Genomic DNA, 16,982 nt, shown 5'->3' on the forward strand with positions numbered 1-16,982 from the left:
AAATGGATGAAGGGGAGAGAGTGGTACAGGCTTCCAGTTATGGAATGAATAAGTCACAGGAATAAAGGCACAGCATAAAGAATACAGTCAGTGATGCTGCAATAACAATGTAATGGGACGGTTGATAGCTACACCTGTAGTGAAGAGAGCATAATGTATCAATTTGTCAAATCACTAGTTGTACACCTGATACTAATGTAACATTGTGTATCAACTGTACTAAAAAAAAAAAAAAGACATCCATTTTGTAGTGTTCAGATGCACATGAGGCTAGTCAACGTGAGGCTAATTATTTTGCAGTTTAGGGAAAGTGCTGTAATCTTGTGATTTGAATACTTCCGGAAATACGATAATGTTTTTAGCATACTCTATGTAAGTAAAAACAATAAAAACCCTTTGTAGGCAGGAGAGCCCACTTAACCTTTTATAAAAATTGAAATTAAAATTTTCTAGTAAATTTCTGCTAATGCCTTTAGATTTGCTTAGGAAATAAAATCTTTTGGAAATTTTCAGCCTTTTTTAAAGATATTATATTTTTTAATGAACTGTAAATACAGAAATGTGTGTATATGCATATATTTCATAAACATAATTTTAAGAAATAATAGACAAAAACCCACCATCCCATTTAAGAAATATTGATATTTTCAGAAGCCCCCTGTGTTGTGCTCTGTGATTATATCTTACCCTGCTCCCTCAGAGGAAACCAGTCCTGCATTTTATGCTTCTCATTCCGTTGGTTTTCTTTTTAGTTTACCGTATATAGATGAATCTATAAACCATTCATCATTTAGTCATATATGCTCTTGAAGTTTATGTTAGTGAAGTAATACTTTATGTACTTCTTTACTTTTTTAAACTCAGAATTTTTTTTTTAATACTAGAATTAATATTGGAATTTATCAAGGTGGTTTTTAGTTTTTTTTTTTTAATGTTTATTTTTGAGACAGAGACAGAGCATGAATGGGGGAGGGTCAGAGAGAGAGGGAGAGACAGAATCTGAAGCAGGCTCCAGGCCCTGAGCTGCCAGCACAGAGCCCAACGTGGGGCTCGAACTCACAGACTGTGAGATCATGACCTGATCCGAAGTCGGAGGCTCAACTGACTGAGCCACCCAGGTGCCCCCAGAATCTTGTATTTGAACTTTTCCATGCTGGGATGAGTAGCTATGGTTCCTTCATTTTCATTGCTGTGTAGCTTTCCTGTAGATGGACTTTGGGTGATTTCCAGTTGCTGCTACCATATACAGTGTTACTGTTCTTGTATCTGTTTCTTGGTGTAGTTGTGCCAGAGGTTTGCTGAGTTTTGTATCTACCAGTGGATTGCTGGGTTGTGTGTTACTTACATGTTCAGCTTTTCAAGATGATGCCAGAATTTTTTTTTTTTTTTTTAATGTTTATTCTTGAGAGAGAGAGACAGAGTGTGAGTGGGGAGGGTCAGAGGGAGACACACACATAGAATGCGAAGCAGGTTCCAGGCTCTGAGCTGTCAGCACAGAGCCTGATGCAGGGCTCAAACCCACAAACCATAAGATCATAACCTGAGCTGAAGTCGGACACTTAACCAACTAAGCCACCCAGGTGCCCTGCCAAATTGTTTTTTAAAGTAGTGAGAGCAATCAGTTTATATACCTCTGCAAGATTAAACCTCCCTTTGTTCCCCAACTGGCCAGCATTGGTATTATCTGGCTTTTTCTTTTTCTTTTTCTTTTTTTTTTTTTTTTTGGTGGGAGGTAAATGATTTTATTTGTAATGATTTTATTTATTTCCCTGATTGTTGATGAGGGTGTCTTTTCCAAGTGTTTATTGTGTGAAAAATCAGTTCATTTCTTTTGTTCAGTTTTCTATTGAATTTGCCTCTTTTAAAAATTATTTGTTAAAAATGTTTCATGCATTCTGAGTAGTAAACCTTCGTGCATCGCAGATATTTTCTCATATGTTGGCTTGCCTTTTTATTTTTTTAATAGTGGCTTTTGATGAACAGAAATTCTTAATATAATTGAATTTACCGATCTTATATAATAATTCTTTTGGATCCCATTTACAAATTCCTTACCTAGCCCAAGGTCTTAAAGATATTCTGTGATTTTGCCTAAAAGTTTTAAGTTGATTTTCATAGCATTACTTGTGGTTCTTTTTAGGCTATAGAGCATATGTTCTACAGAAGAAGCATGGTTGTGGCTGATTCGGTTTCACATATAACACAGCACCTTCAACATCAGGCTCTTAATTCTATTTCTGTAGCCAAGGTATGAAGGTTATTGTATATTCAGCATAATTATCTTTTTAGTTTGCTCTCCTGTTGTTTTACGTGTGTTTTTTATTTTTAAGCATATTTTTTTTTAAGTTTATTTCTTTTTGAGACAGTGAGCATGAGTGGGGGAGAGGCAGACAGAGGGAGAGAGAGAATCCCAAGTAGACTCCATGCTGTCAGCGCAGAGCCCAGTACAGGGCTCGAACTCACGAACCATGAGATCATGACCTGAGCCGAAATCCAGAGTTGGACGCTTAATGGACTGAGCCACCCATGTGCCCTTATATGTGTTTTTTTAGTTTAGTCTGTTTACTCCATTCCTTCAAACATAATATTTCTTGGTCCTTTGTCTCCATGGTATTTTATGATTGTTACTTAGAGCAATCAGGGTTAACTCTGAACTTGCAGCATGGAATACATTAACACTCCTCTGTTAAAAAATGACATTGTGGGAATGGCTGGGTGGCTCATTTGGTTAAGCATCTGACTCTTGATTTTGGCTGAGGTCATGATCTCATGGTTTGTGAGATTGAGCCCTGCTTCAAGCTGTGCATGGGCAGTGTGTGGAGTCTGTCTCTCTCTCTCTCTCTCTCTCTCTCTCTCTCTCTCTCTCTCTCTCTGTGTCTCCCTCTCTCTGCCTCTCCCTCCCTCTCCCGCTCCCTCTCCCCCCCCCCCTCTCTCTCTCTCTCTCCCTCCCTGCCTCTCTACCCCTCCCCCACTTGTGCTCTCTCTGTCTCTCAAAATAAACATTTTAAAAAATGGCATTGTGTAGTTTTAAAATATGCCTCTTTTTTAAAGAATAATTTATTAAATTAATATGGAAATTTTAGACTCTGGCCTATGTTGCCATCTTGAACTGCCTTTCAGAAAGCCTAATATAGAAATTTAAAAATATGCTTAATACATTTGCTGTCCCTGTCAGCATTAATGGTAATGTTACACAAATAAAGCACATAATGTCAGAAAAAGCTGATCAAGGAAAGCATTTGTCTAGGCTCTCTTAAATTGAATCATGGAAAAGATTACCACGAAGTTTTTCTTGCGAGTCTTTGTTATTGCTTCAGAAATAAAACTGTTATTTCTTGCTTTCTCTTTTTGTCTTTAGAAAAGAGTAATTTCTGACAAAAAATACAGCGAACAGCGTCTTGATGTACTCTCTGCTCTAGTTTTGGCTGAAAACACTCTAAATGGACCAAGCACAAAGCAACGACGACTTATTGTTTCCTTGGCACTAAGTGTTGGCACACAAATGGTAAATTATTGCTGTTATGGAAGGAAACTGAAATTGGAGATTTCACATTTTCCTTCTTACTGACCCAAGAAACCTGTTCTTACTTTGACTGCAACTTCTCTGTCATTCTTTCCCCTCCCTGATAGAAAACATTTAAGGATGAAGAACTCTTTCCACTGCAAGTAGTCATGAAAAAGCTGGATCTTATCAGTGAACTTAGAGAAAGGTAAGTAGGGATATGTAACAATACTCAAAAGATAAGGCTGATAGAAACATCAGTTTTCTTTTTAGCATAGCAAGAGAAGAAATATAACCCAGGTGGACCATTAGTTCCTCTTGTCACTCCTTTAGTGTGACCAAAGTGAGTCTGTGACCGGGGATCATATTTCTTTAACTTTGCTTCGATAGTAAGGAAATAGCTTCTGGAAGAACTCCCAGAGAAGACACGGTATCACCCATGGAGCACCTGCTAGACCCCGATGCATATTGTGATTGCTGTGATGAGTCTCCTAGTGGACTTTTAAAATTGCTGCTTCATAACAAAGTTTCATCTCTTAGAGATTCATGTCACATAGTTTTCTGTAGTTTTATTTTGACATGAATTGGAATTAATTCACTAAAATGACTTAGTTTTGGGCTTATTTTTGTAGCCATTTGTGACTTTATTGTTTTCTTTTTATTGAGGAAGCAATATGTTTCTTGAAGGGAAAATGGGTCTTCTGAATTTTGATTCCCAGGTGAATTAAGGTTATAGCACAGTTTTTCATTTAAAGCTCATATTTATAACAATATTATGTTGTTCTAAGAAGCTGAGACTTTAAGTGTAGGTACTAGCATTTAACTTTCTATCTTCTCCTTCTTCATTGTAAGATACTTAGTGTAACATTTTGTTGCCCCAAAATGGTGTGAAATAGTCACTTGGCAAGGATTATAGGCAGGTTAAGTGTAACTATTTTTTTTGTTTTTTTGGTCACAATTTTTTAAAAGGTTCTGCTTTTCAACTTTGAGACAGGTAAAATGGTACATATGTGATGCAAGTATTATAAGTTCAGTCCTATCAAATAGTATTGAAAAATTAAACTCTATCTTAAGAGTTATGTGTATCGTTTTTCAAGTATGCTTTAGCCTACGTGCAGAATTCTGACAGTGTCTGATATAGGGGAGTTTTGTTACCCATGTTCAATTTAGAAAGTATTTTGTGGCTTTTCTCTCCTAATTTTGGGTTAAGTGATGTAGGGGATACAAAAATGGGTAAGACTGAGCTCTTACCATTGTGATGTGTAATGCTGTTCCTTTCGTTATTTTGGAGGGGGAGTGCTTTGATTTTGCTACCACTAATTACTACTTTACATTGTAGAGTCCAAACACAATGTGACTGTTGTTTTTTATACTGGCATCGAGCTGTCTTTCCAATTTATTTAGATGATGTATATGAAAATGCCGTTGATGCAGCCAGATTACACGTAAGTGAAGAATAATATAAAAATAATCCCTCATTTTAGTCAGTGTACAAACCATTCTAGTTTTGAATACAATCATTTGACTTAATAGATCATTTAAAAATTGACTGCTGATGTTTTTACAATACTATCCATATTTAATGAGCATTTATACAGTCTGCAGTTAAATTTGATATAAATGCTAATGAATATCAATATATTTAACTCTTTTACTCATATTCCTAATCATTCTCATTTCACTTTGATATTAGTTTATGTCACAATAGGCTGACATTTACTTGTCAGCAAGGAATATGTTACTCAGATCTTTCTATTTCTTTTGGAAATAAATATTTGAATGTTCAAGGCAAGAAAGGATAAGTGAATGTGAATTTTTTGTTGATTTAATATATATGCTTTAGAGAATAAAATCTGGCTCTTCTTATTTAGGAAAGTAAGACAGGCATGTGTGAAAAAAACCTTCAGACTGAGGTTTTGTCTTCAAAGATAGATAATTAACTTTTGTGATGTATATATATTTTTTCCTTTGTGCTATTTTTTAATTAGAGCTCTGGTTTTTCTACATTCGTGAACATTCTGATTTTCTTCTTAGTACATGTTCAGTGCTTTACGTGACTGTGTACCTGCTATGATGCATGCAAGACATTTAGAGTCCCACGAAATACTTCTGGATTGCTATGACAAAGAAATTATGGAAATCTTAAATGAGGTAACATCATATTTGAGATTGCATTCCAAATACATGTTTTTAAGTTTTTCAGTGTTTGGAAAAACTTTCTGGATTGAAGCAGGCTTTCATTTATATTATATATTCATGTTATGTGTAAGTAGTAATATAAATTATTATTTATGAATCATTGTCTAGAATGAAGGAACTTTTCAGTATCACTGTTATGCTAAATTGGTCTTTAATTCCTAAGTTTTATATAGAAATTCAGACTAGGGATTTGGGAAAAATACTTGACTTTAGTGAATAGCAGATTTTGAGTGTAAAGTTCTGTTTATTAGAAGAATGCAGATACAAAGTGGGTTTGAATATTGAATGCTGCTAACGGTAGCGCACTTCAGGCAGCTTAACTAGTGATATTTTGTTGAGTTATTTGGAGAGCTATGACCAAATATTCTGTATTTAAAGATGTATTTGTGTAACAGAAATAATTCAGATATGCAGTGTAGTATATCCCTTCTTGTTTTACTGGAATCCATATTATAAACACTAACATTTTAAATTTTCATCTAGCAGTATTACATGGAGGGAGAGATAAAAATGAGTAAAGTTCACAATGTAAGCCATCTGCAGGTTTGATAAAATTATGAAAAATTTTATATAATTTCTTATATTAACTACTCTTATTTAAAAATAAGATACATGTCTGGCCAGTATTTAGAATTTCATGGTAGACCAGAAAAGATGATTGATTTCATTACCTTTAGAGCAATGAATTTTGTGATTTTTTTTTTTTCTTTTTAATGATTATCATAAGGAAGCTTTTTAAAAATTTCTTCCGTTGCTTGTTCTCAGGATTTCCTTCTTTGTTACTGGTTTCCATAAGTGTTTATACTTTATTTTTTTAGGTATTTTTTAATATTTTAATATTTTTTAATATTAGGCACCCCTAAATGTTATACTTTATATTGTATTTTCCCATTTTTTATAATGAAGCCATGAGACATTAGCTTTTTGAAATTCTTTTTAAGAATTTTAGAGTATTAACGAAAATAAAAAACTTCGGATTTATCTAACTGCTTCGTGGTCAAAACAATTGTTGGTTTAAAATGGAGAGCAGGGGCACCTGGCTGACTCAGTTGTGAAACATGCAACTCTTGATATCGGGGTTTTGGGTTCGAGTCTCACATTTGGTGTAGAGTATTTAAAAACAATTTTTTAAAATGTTTATTTAGTTTTGAAAGAGAGAAAGAGTACGGACAGGGGAGGGGCAGAGAGAGAAGGAGGCACAGAATATGAAGCAGTCTCCAGGCTCTGAGCTGTCAGCACAGAGCCCAATGTGGGGCTCGAACCCACGAACCATGAGATCATGACCTGAGCTGAAGTCGGGCTCCTAACCAACTGAGCCACCCATGCACCCCTATTTAAAAATCTTTTTAAAAAAGTATAAAAATAAAATGGAAAACAAAGTAACTTTCATTTTCCTGATAAAAATAATATTTTACCATAGCTTATTTAGACTCTTAAACCAGTTTGACCAATCCTTTCATCATTGAACTCATTATAAAACTCTAGTGGTCAATGCATAGATGCCTTAGAGGAGCAAGGCAATAGGAATATCATTTTGAAAAATTAAGGTATCAATTCCTTTGTGAATAGCATTTACTGGACAAGTTATGCAAGGAAATAGAGAAGGATCTGCGGCTTTCTGTGCACACTCATTTAAAGCTGGATGACCGAAACCCTTTCAAAGTTGGCATGAAAGACCTGGCCCTTTTTTTCTCTTTGAATCCAATTCGATTTTTCAATCGTTTCATTGACATTCGAGGTGAGTGTTTTGCTTTCCTTCTTAAACTCATATTCTATATCAGTTTGCCCTTAAGTGTTAACGAGCAACAAAAAAACTTTGAGGGTATTTTTGTGTTATTCATTTATTCTTTAATTCTTTTTTGTTTCTTCTTTTTTATTTTCCTAGTACCTTATTTTAAAGGAGGAAGTCTGATGTTCAAAGACAAGTCGTTTCCAAAAGCTTCATCTTTCTTCCTTTTCTATTTTTTCATGAATCAAAAATTTGTTTATATATTTACTGATTTATTTATTTATTTTTGGTAGCTTATGTAACTCACTACCTAGACAAGACCTTCTATAATCTCACAACAGTAGCTCTTCATGACTGGGCCACGTACAGTGAAATGAGAAATTTAGCTACCCAGCGTTATGGATTGGTTATGACGGAGGCTCATCTTCCTAGTCAGACTTTGGAACAGGTATAGTATGAAATGTTTCTAGCATAGTGTGTTTGTAGCATAGCAGTGTTTCTCTAAAAAGTCTCTTTTTTCTTCTTAATTTAGCACATGTTTATAATTGAAGAAAATATTTGCTGTATAAAACTACATACTTGACAAGAATAATGGTGCTGATTTGCTTTAGGAATAATTTACCACAGGCTTTCTGTTTACACTCCAGCTTTTGTTGAACATCTGAAATGTACATAGATTTAGATACAGTGTTTCAGAAACCATGGGATAGTGAGGTGGTGACTTCTGCCCAGTTGTAAAAAGTTTAGTCAAGATCACAGTTAAGGATTTTAAACCTAGATATAATGTATAAATTTTAACATCTTAAGAAATGGTCAAATGTATATGACTATAAATATCTTCTTAAAATGAGTGCACAGAAGGATTTACTTTTGCTAATTCAGTAAGCTAATTTACAATATGACAGTATCTCATGAGTGCAAAAGTTATGTTTTCAGTTAATTTGCATGTATTTTTCCTAAGAAAATCCAAAAATAATATTTATCAAAAAACATTTACTCAGTTCTGAAATTTGAGGATAAGTTTTCCTCCAGCCTACTGTGTGTAGGTACCATTTCTGGGATCAGTTTGTATTTCCTTTCATTCATTTATGCATTTAGTATTTACTGAAAAGATGCTAGGCACCAAACTATGTTTTGGGATACAAAAATAAATAGTAACAGTTTCTGCTCATGTACTTATAACCAAGGGGAAGAAAAAGTGAGTTAACAAGTTTTAGATTGAAACATGAGAAAAACTATAATGAAAACTTAAAGGGGTATTGTGATGCTACTTTGGCCCCAGTTAGAAAAGCTGGGGGACAATGCATCTGATGCCATTAGGTGTTAGAGTAGTAACTGAAGAGTTATGGATTCTTAATAGGTAACTTGTATGTTAAAGGTAGTCTAGGGTAATTAAAAGAAGCCTAAGGATTTGGAATTAGACTTTCTAAAAATCCCTGGGTTCTGCCTCTTCCTAGCTGTTTGACCTTGGAGAACTCCCTTAGCTTCATTTTCTTCAGCTGTGGAATTTAGAAGACTAATACCTCATTTTTTGAGAATTAAATAAAAAGAACCTTGCTTGCACAGTGCCTGAAAAATAGTATGTATTTTATAAATATCACCACATATCCTGACTACCTTTTAGAATCTGGCCATTAGTTTATTTAGTAAAATATATACAGAAGATTTTTGGGAAGACCAGTAGTCTCAAGAATGGTGGGGAAATGATTGAGTCACGGATGTCTGAAATTTTAAATACAACTGCTCCTGTCCTTACAAAAGGGGTAAGATAACAAGCAGCCAGGTTTCCCAGGGAGACAGTCCTGATTGTAGTAGTTAAAAGGCTGCTTAACCTTTGGTTGTACTCTTTATATAGTTGTTTTTTTAAAGTAATTTTAAATATTGGTAGTAAGTTACTATATTGATACAAGTCTGACTATAATAATAATAGAACTGTGTGGGTTGTTTTAGGGCCTGGATGTTTTGGAAATTATGAGAAATATTCACATATTTGTGTCCCGATACCTCTATAATCTCAACAATCAGGTGAGTGGGTTTTAGAATTTTTTTTTGATGTGGGTGGATGTATAGTAGGAAGGCTGAGGGGCAAAAATTGATTCTCATTAGTGAAAACTAATGAAATAAAGCAGAAAATAATTGTTTAGAGATCTTTTTATTTCTTTGATTATATTATTGAATGACTTTGCAATGAAATTATCTTTTAATGAAATAGATTCTAAAATTTTCTTTGTGTAACTGACCAGCATTTGCAATGGATTGTGTTGTTATTTAGTGTAAATTTGTTTCATTGCAGATTTTTATTGAACGAACAAGCAATAACAAACATTTGAACACTATTAATATTCGGCATATTGCTAATTCAATTCGAACACATGGCACAGGAATCATGAATACAACAGTAAGAGTCTTTTTTGGGGATTGGGTGGGTAATAGACTCCTGTTTAATTTGGTAGTTTGGAAAATAGTTTTCTCATAGAACGTTCTGGTAAATATACACTACTGCTTGTTTATCATATACCTGAATTTCCATTCTTTTGGTTGGTATAATTATAATGTCTGAGGAGGGGCTGCCTGGCCGGCTTAGTTGGTAGAGCATGTGACTCTTGATCTTGGGGTTCTGAGTTTGAGCCCCATGTTGGGTGTAGAGATTACTTAAAAATAAATCTCAAAAAAAATGGCACTACAGTTGTGTTGGTTGTCATGGAAGCTCTGTGATACAAAAGGCATTTTCAAATGTCTTACCATCTCAGGGACATCATTATTAAGTGCTATCAGAGATTTGGGGACACTGGCATAGATGTATGTATCTATGTGGATTGTCTGATATCATTTGTTGCTTTTGCACGCGAGCCATTGATAGCAGTTTATTTAACATTAGTCATGCTTTTTTGGGGGGGAGAGCTTACTAATTATTTAATATCCATAAAAGTAGAAATTTACTCAAAATATTTTGAATCTTAGAAATGGGCATACTATCATTTGAGGGAATCACTTGAATTTGTATCCTATTTTTTCTTCTGTGGAAAAGAGCTGTTTTGACTTAACCTGGTTTTCAGGGTACACTTAATTTGTCCTTGAGGAAAGAAAAATATGAATGCTTAAATAGTAAAATCTTATTAAGCATGTTTGAAAGTAAAGAAATAGGGAGGAGTTACATAACTGGAAATTACATAAGGACCATTTTAATATTTGGTGAGGAGCCATTAAAGTGATAGAGCTGATAGGAGATGTGATTGGAGTTCTGTTTTAGCAGTTAGCAGTATAGCAGCAGTATAGCAGTTAGCAGTTAGCAGTATAGAAATGACATAGAGTTTCTAATTTAAGGAGTCATTCGTGTGGAGATCATGTCTGAACTTTTAAGGATAAAACTCTTTTTTGACCTCGAATCTGTCAGAAATCTCATTCATGTAACAGATATAATTATGTGTGTATTTTACATGTCTGAGACACTGTGCTAGGTGCTTTGGTGAGAAAAACAGTTTCTGCTCTCATGGTGATTACACTCTAGCAGGGGATATAGTCATGAATCAGTTGATCACAGTAATGAATGTACATTCCTGATGTTTGATGATGACAAAGTGAATATAGAAGAAATAAGATGAGGGGTGCCTGGGTGGCTCAGTCAGTTAAGCGTCTGACTTTGGCTCAGGTCATGCATGATCTCATGATTCGTGGGTTTGAGCCCCGTGTCAGGGTCTGTGCTGACAGCTCAGAGCCTGGAGCCTGCTCCGGATTCTGGGTCTCCCTCTCTCTCTGCCCCTCCCCAACTCGTGCTCTGTCTCTCTCAAAAATACATAAAGATTAAAAAAAAAAAAAAAGCCTGGATGATCCTCCCAGGACACTTAAAAAAAAGAGAGAGAAATAAGATCAGAGACTGGCAGTTACCCATTATTAAGAGTGGGAAGGGGGCGCCTGGGTGGCTCAGTCGGTTAAGCATCCGACTTCGGCTCAGGTCATGATCTCGTGGTCCGTGAGTTCGAGCCCCGCGTCGGGCTCTGTGCTGACAGCTCGGAGGCTGTAGCCTGTTTCGGATTCTGTGTCTCCTTCTCTCTCTCTGAGCCTCCCCCGTTCATGCTGTCTCTCCCTGTCTCAAAAATAAATAAACGTTAAAAAAAAAAATTAAAAAAAAAAAAAAAAGAGTGGGAAGGTTAGGGGTGCCTGGATAGTTCAGTCAGTTAAGCATCTGACTTTGGTTCAGGTCATGATCTCATGGTTTGTGGGTCTGAGCCCCACATCGGGCTCGGTGCTGACAGCTCAGAGATTCTGTGTCTTCCTCTCTGCCCCTCCCCCACTCGGGCTCTGTGTGTGTGTGTCTGTCTCTCTCTCTCAAAAATAAGTAAATATTAAAAAAAAAAAAAAAAAAAAAGAGTGGGAAGGATAAAGAAGGGACTATTTCTACCAGGACAACTACTAGTAAGATCAAGAAGAAAACAGTGTTTAAGCCACAGGAAAAATTATGAGGAAGCACCCATTTCTAACACTGGATGAATGACGACTGTCAAAAAATGAAGTTTTTGAGGGTGGAGGAGATGGAAATTAGTACAAGTCTTCCAGCTTAGGTCAGAAATAATGTCATGTTATTTTGGCTTTAATCTCAGCTCAAATCCAACTTTTTTGGGGTTTTCTGAGTCTTGATCAGGGCCTTTTATTATTACTTATTCTCAAAGCACTGGCACTTCTCATTGTATGAATTATTGCAGATGAGATTTAAAAATTTATTTCACATATACTTGTTTAAATGTCTGTTACTCCTGCTAGAATATAGACTTCATGATAACAAGCACCATGTCTAGTGTGAGAGCAGATACACCCTGCCTTGTGCAAAGGAGGTGCTTAAAATATTCCTGGGTACATCATTGAATGTCTTCCTTCAGGAAAGTTCAAAGAGCACTGTGTTTCTTACTTTAGTATCATTCTAGGCATGCAGATTAGTAATAAGTAAGGAGCAGGAACTTCTGATTGTGGTTTATGCCATAAAAGCTAGAGTGTTGAATTTGTATTTTTTATTCTCACTATAACTCTTAGTTCTGTTATGAAGTTATTTTCCTTGTATTTCTTTTTTTTCCCCCTTTTATAGGTAGTTAAAATATTTAAGGGGAGCTTATAGAAAGTTCTGTAAACTTGGGCAATAAAAAAGCTTCATTTATTTAAGTATTTTCAGTGTGAATTAGGCTTTGTAAATATTAGACTTTATGAAATCTCACTTAGAGCTTATAGTTGATTGTTATTCAGTCACGTTGATTTGACATTAATTTTTATATTAACTTCTCCCAATTTTTTGTATTTTAATTTTATAGGTTAATTTCACCTACCAGTTTTTGAAAAAGAAGTTCTACATATTCAGCCAGTTTATGTATGATGAACATATCAAATCCAGATTGATAAAAGATATTCGGTTTTTCAGGGAAGTCAAGGACCAAAATGATCATAAGGTATTTTTTATTTTTGTATTCTTTTCAAGGTAGTTTGATTTGGCTGTTGAGTGTATAGGAGATGTTTATGCTGAAGTTCATTATGAAGCTCTGTAGTGGGATTTTAGTTTTTTTGTTATTTTTGACAATAGTGTCTTCTAGATCTGGCCTCCAAGTTTCTTGTATTTTCCCTTATAGTTTCTTACTCGTAGGCTAAAGTGTAAGGATCCATGTGGCCAGGTGTTACTTTTATTTATTTATTTTAAAATAATGCAGAAGAGAAACATGTTTATTTTGAAATATTTAAACAATATAGAGTGCATAAACTAAATGACCTCACTCATTTCTCTTTCCTCCCAGTTTCATTCTCTGGAGGCAGTTGCTGTTAACGTTGTGATATGATGCTTTTAGATGTCTGTGTGATAAACATATTTGTTTGCATATACACGTATTGCTTTTTTTTCCCTAACAAAAAGGGAGTAATACTACAGAGATTATTTTACAGTATGCTTATCACAAGTCTGTACATATAATAGATCTACCTCATTCTTTTTAACAGTTGACAGTAAAGATGTATATACCGTAACTTATTTAACCTTCTCCTACTGACAGATATTTAGATTTTTCTGATTTTTTTAGTGTTATGTACAGTGCTACAGGGAACATCCTTACACATTTATTTCTGTGTATTGGGACATTATTTCTGAAAGATGAATTGCTTGAAGAGAAATTTCTAGGGCACAGAATATGAATATTTAAAGTTCTGATATACGTTGCCACAAGTTCTAAAAATACCACACCAACTGTTATTCCCTGTATTATAAGAATACTGTTTTCCCTTCACCCCTGCACTGAGTTTTCCAATAATGAAGAGAAATGTTAAGAGGCTTGTAGCCATGTGGCTAGCATGGTTTTTATATGGGTTTTATATTTGATTTGCCACATATAGAACTATTTTAATTGCTCTTTAGCATCACCTAATTTCAACCGTCTAGTATTCTAGGTGGTGGTTTTCATCAATGTCAGAGCAGTAAAATACTATTTCCTAGTAAAATAACTGAATAAAATTATAGATTACAGTTATAAGTAGAGAATTATATTAACTCCTGTTTATTGGAACAAATTACTAGTATTCAGATAAGTGATCATTTTATTGTTTATGAGAATTATTTCCATTTGGTAATATAAAATGAGTAATTTTCTCTTTTAATTAGCTAAGACTTGAAAAATCATTTTTTATTAGTGATGGCAATTAGAAATTTTGGCTCAGCTGATGTATGTTATTTGGGAAGGAGTGTGTTTATGTGCAATACCTATTTTGCCACAGGAACTTGGCTGCACGACACTGAAGAAGTGTTTCTAGGAGGAATTGGTTCCTTTTATCTATTGATAGAGTAGTTGGATGTTGGGAGACTAATAATGGTGATGGAAAACTGAAGTTTGGTGGCTTTAGTAATTATTTTCCTTAGCTAGTGACAAAAAGAAATTTAATTTGTATTGACCTTAAACATTGGTAGCTTTTGTGCTATAAATTTTGTCATTAGATTTAAGTGATTTTTTTTTTTTTAAGCACAGTGGAAATACAAAATTAGAAAGGAAAATGGTATTAGCGTGGTTGATTTTGTAGGCATTTTATGCTTTAGGGGTTTTGTTAATAAAGGTAGTCTTTAAATTATCTCTTTAGTATCCTTTTGAAAGAGCAGAAAAATTTAATCGAGGCATCAGAAAACTTGGAATTACCCCAGAGGGACAAAGCTACCTTGATCAGTTCAGGCAACTCATCAGCCAGATTGGTAAGTTATTATAAAAGAGTTGGGAAATAAAGTACAAATTCCAAATAGCTATCTCCTTGAATATCTCATATAAATAAACAATACGTGAGTGCCTGAGATCAACTTTATTCCACTGAGTCATTTTCTTACCAAAAGATTTTGAAGTATGATTACACTGTTGGTACAGAAATAATTGATAGACTGTGGGACTGTGGACTAAAAGAAATTCAATAAAACCTCTTCAATTCAATTAAAACTATATTTACCTCGTCTCAAATATGCTCATATTAGTCAGATTGTAACTATTTATTAGGTACTTACTCTGTTCATGGCACTGTTCTGGGCTTTTAAAATGGGCTTCCTGAAGTTATAGCCTCAATGCAGAGGCATAAAATAATTTATGTGAAAAGTTAATTAGTAACATAAGTAAATAAGTTACATTACTTACAAATAAGTTTGGTTAAGGTTGAAATATTAAATGTTACAATTTTCTGTTATTTCACATTTGTATATAATTTCTTGAGTTGTTCTGCCTTATAGGTAGAACTAGTTTCCCAAAACGTGTTACATTATATTTAAAAGCAAGAACTACGTTTAAAAATAATTGTAGATTAACAAAACTGTATACTTATTTAAGCTTTCCACAAAATGCCTGTGCAGGAGGCAGGTAATCATCATTTTAAAGATGAAAAAAGAAAAACTCAGACAAATAAATAGTATTGCTAGGACTTAAACTGGTTTTTTGGCTGAAGTCCAGAGGTATTCTGTATTCTTCACAATTGTAGACACTAAACAGTAAATTCTTATTGACTACACTTTGGTAAACTTATGCTTCCTGAGATTCGTTCGTTCATTTATGAAACATTTACTAAGAATCTGTTATACCAAATACTCTTCTAGATGCTGAGAATACAAATAGCCTTTGTTCTCAAGGGGCTTTAAATTTACTAGTGGGAAAGGTGTTATAAGGATTTAGTTCTGGAGTAAAGTCACTGAACACTAGCTTAAGTTTTATAAATTAATTATGTTTATTTTTTTTGAGAGAGAACACGAGCAGGAGAGGGGAGAGAGAGAGAGGGAGACACAGAATCTGGAGCTGTCAGCACAGAGCCCTACGTGGGGTTTGAACTCATGGACCTCAAGGTCATGACCTTAGCCGAAGTCGGATGCTTAACTGACCGAGCCACCCAGGCACCCCTGCATATTAGACATTTCTATAAGAAGTTAGAATTTTACATTTGTCATTTTTTTTCTTACTTTAAGCAATTTAATAAGGAGATTTGTCCCACAAGTAGTTTCCTCATAGAGACATTTGATGTCATTAGACCATAAGCTTCTGGAGCAGTAGATCTTAGCCCTTTTTGAGAATCTGATGAAAACTCTGAATTGGTTTTCCCCAGAATAGTGCCCATATACTACACATACAGTTCCACATGTTGTTATACCAGAGTTAAGGTGCTTAAGGTCAGAGTCCAGGGACCTCAGACTCAGAGCTGTTTTTCTAAAGCAGCACTGCCTAAAACTTCATTTATTCGCAACTTCATTTATTCATACTCTGATTATGTATCAGAGTTCTTCTTCCCCACATGTGAATACTGCTTGCACTATTATTTATTTAATATTTTAATATTTTTTAAAGTATAATTTTGTCCTATGAAATAGTCCATAAATTATTGAAGATGACTGTGCTAGTCATCTTCCCCCATACACATTGTCCCCCTAACACATAAAATCATGTCACCTCACTTGCCGCCAGGAGGCATTCAGCATTTGATGAATATTATCCTTTTCACTTTGTTCCAAAATTTTATTCTTTACTCTCTTCTTAGAAAATGCAAATTCTTTATCTCCATATAAACATAGTAATGTGTTTTTGAGTCTGTTAAATATATTGGGAAAAGGAGTAAGAAATCTCAGAGTTGGGAGCAAAAGTCAAAGTCCTTTTGTCTAATTACTTGCCTGCTGAAATAATCAGTACCACCACTAACATTTATTGAACATGTGTGTGCCAAGGCTTTGCTGAGTGCTTTGTGTGTTCTAACTCCTATAAAACTCAAAATGTTATGAGTATTGCTGTTTATTAATTCTGCAGGTATTTACTGAGGGCAACAAATGTTTCTAGGTGCTGATGATATATAGGGCACTAAACAAAATCTTTACCCTGTAGAGCTTAATTTAACAGATGAGGAGACAGAGATACAAAGTTTATAACTTGACCTAGATCTTCTAGCTAAAAAGTGGCAGAGTCCATTGAATCCAAGAAATCTGGCTTCAGAGAGTTCCTCTTAACTGTTGCTCTATACTTGCCTCTCAATAGCACATTTTGATCTGCTGGATATTGGTCTGCTAATTGTAGGAAAACAATGAAA

The 16,982-nt window shown here is 34.6% G+C and overlaps 1 protein-coding gene across 4 annotated transcripts in view; it reads left to right on the forward strand.

The window, feature by feature from the left end:
• WASHC4 (WASH complex subunit 4) overlaps positions 1-16,982 on the forward strand; it is a 59,865-nt gene that overhangs the window by 28,500 nt on the left and 14,383 nt on the right. For 3 of the 4 annotated variants that reach the window (XM_023257391.2, XM_023257393.2, XM_045062260.1), the window contains exons 16-26: positions 2,141-2,248; positions 3,359-3,505; positions 3,631-3,710; positions 4,842-4,947; positions 5,537-5,653; positions 7,271-7,439; positions 7,724-7,878; positions 9,381-9,455; positions 9,724-9,828; positions 12,728-12,862; positions 14,526-14,634. In XM_023257391.2, the coding sequence (XP_023113159.2) occupies positions 2,141-2,248; positions 3,359-3,505; positions 3,631-3,710; positions 4,842-4,947; positions 5,537-5,653; positions 7,271-7,439; positions 7,724-7,878; positions 9,381-9,455; positions 9,724-9,828; positions 12,728-12,862; positions 14,526-14,634 (1,306 nt within the window). The remainder of the gene's footprint in view (positions 1-2,140; positions 2,249-3,358; positions 3,506-3,630; positions 3,711-4,841; positions 4,948-5,536; positions 5,654-7,270; positions 7,440-7,723; positions 7,879-9,380; positions 9,456-9,723; positions 9,829-12,727; positions 12,863-14,525; positions 14,635-16,982) is intronic. The other variant, XM_023257392.2, reaches the window with a different exon arrangement.

Source organism: Felis catus, chromosome B4 (genome assembly GCF_018350175.1).
Source record: "Felis catus isolate Fca126 chromosome B4, F.catus_Fca126_mat1.0, whole genome shotgun sequence".
Lineage (NCBI taxonomy): Eukaryota > Metazoa > Chordata > Mammalia > Carnivora > Felidae > Felis > Felis catus.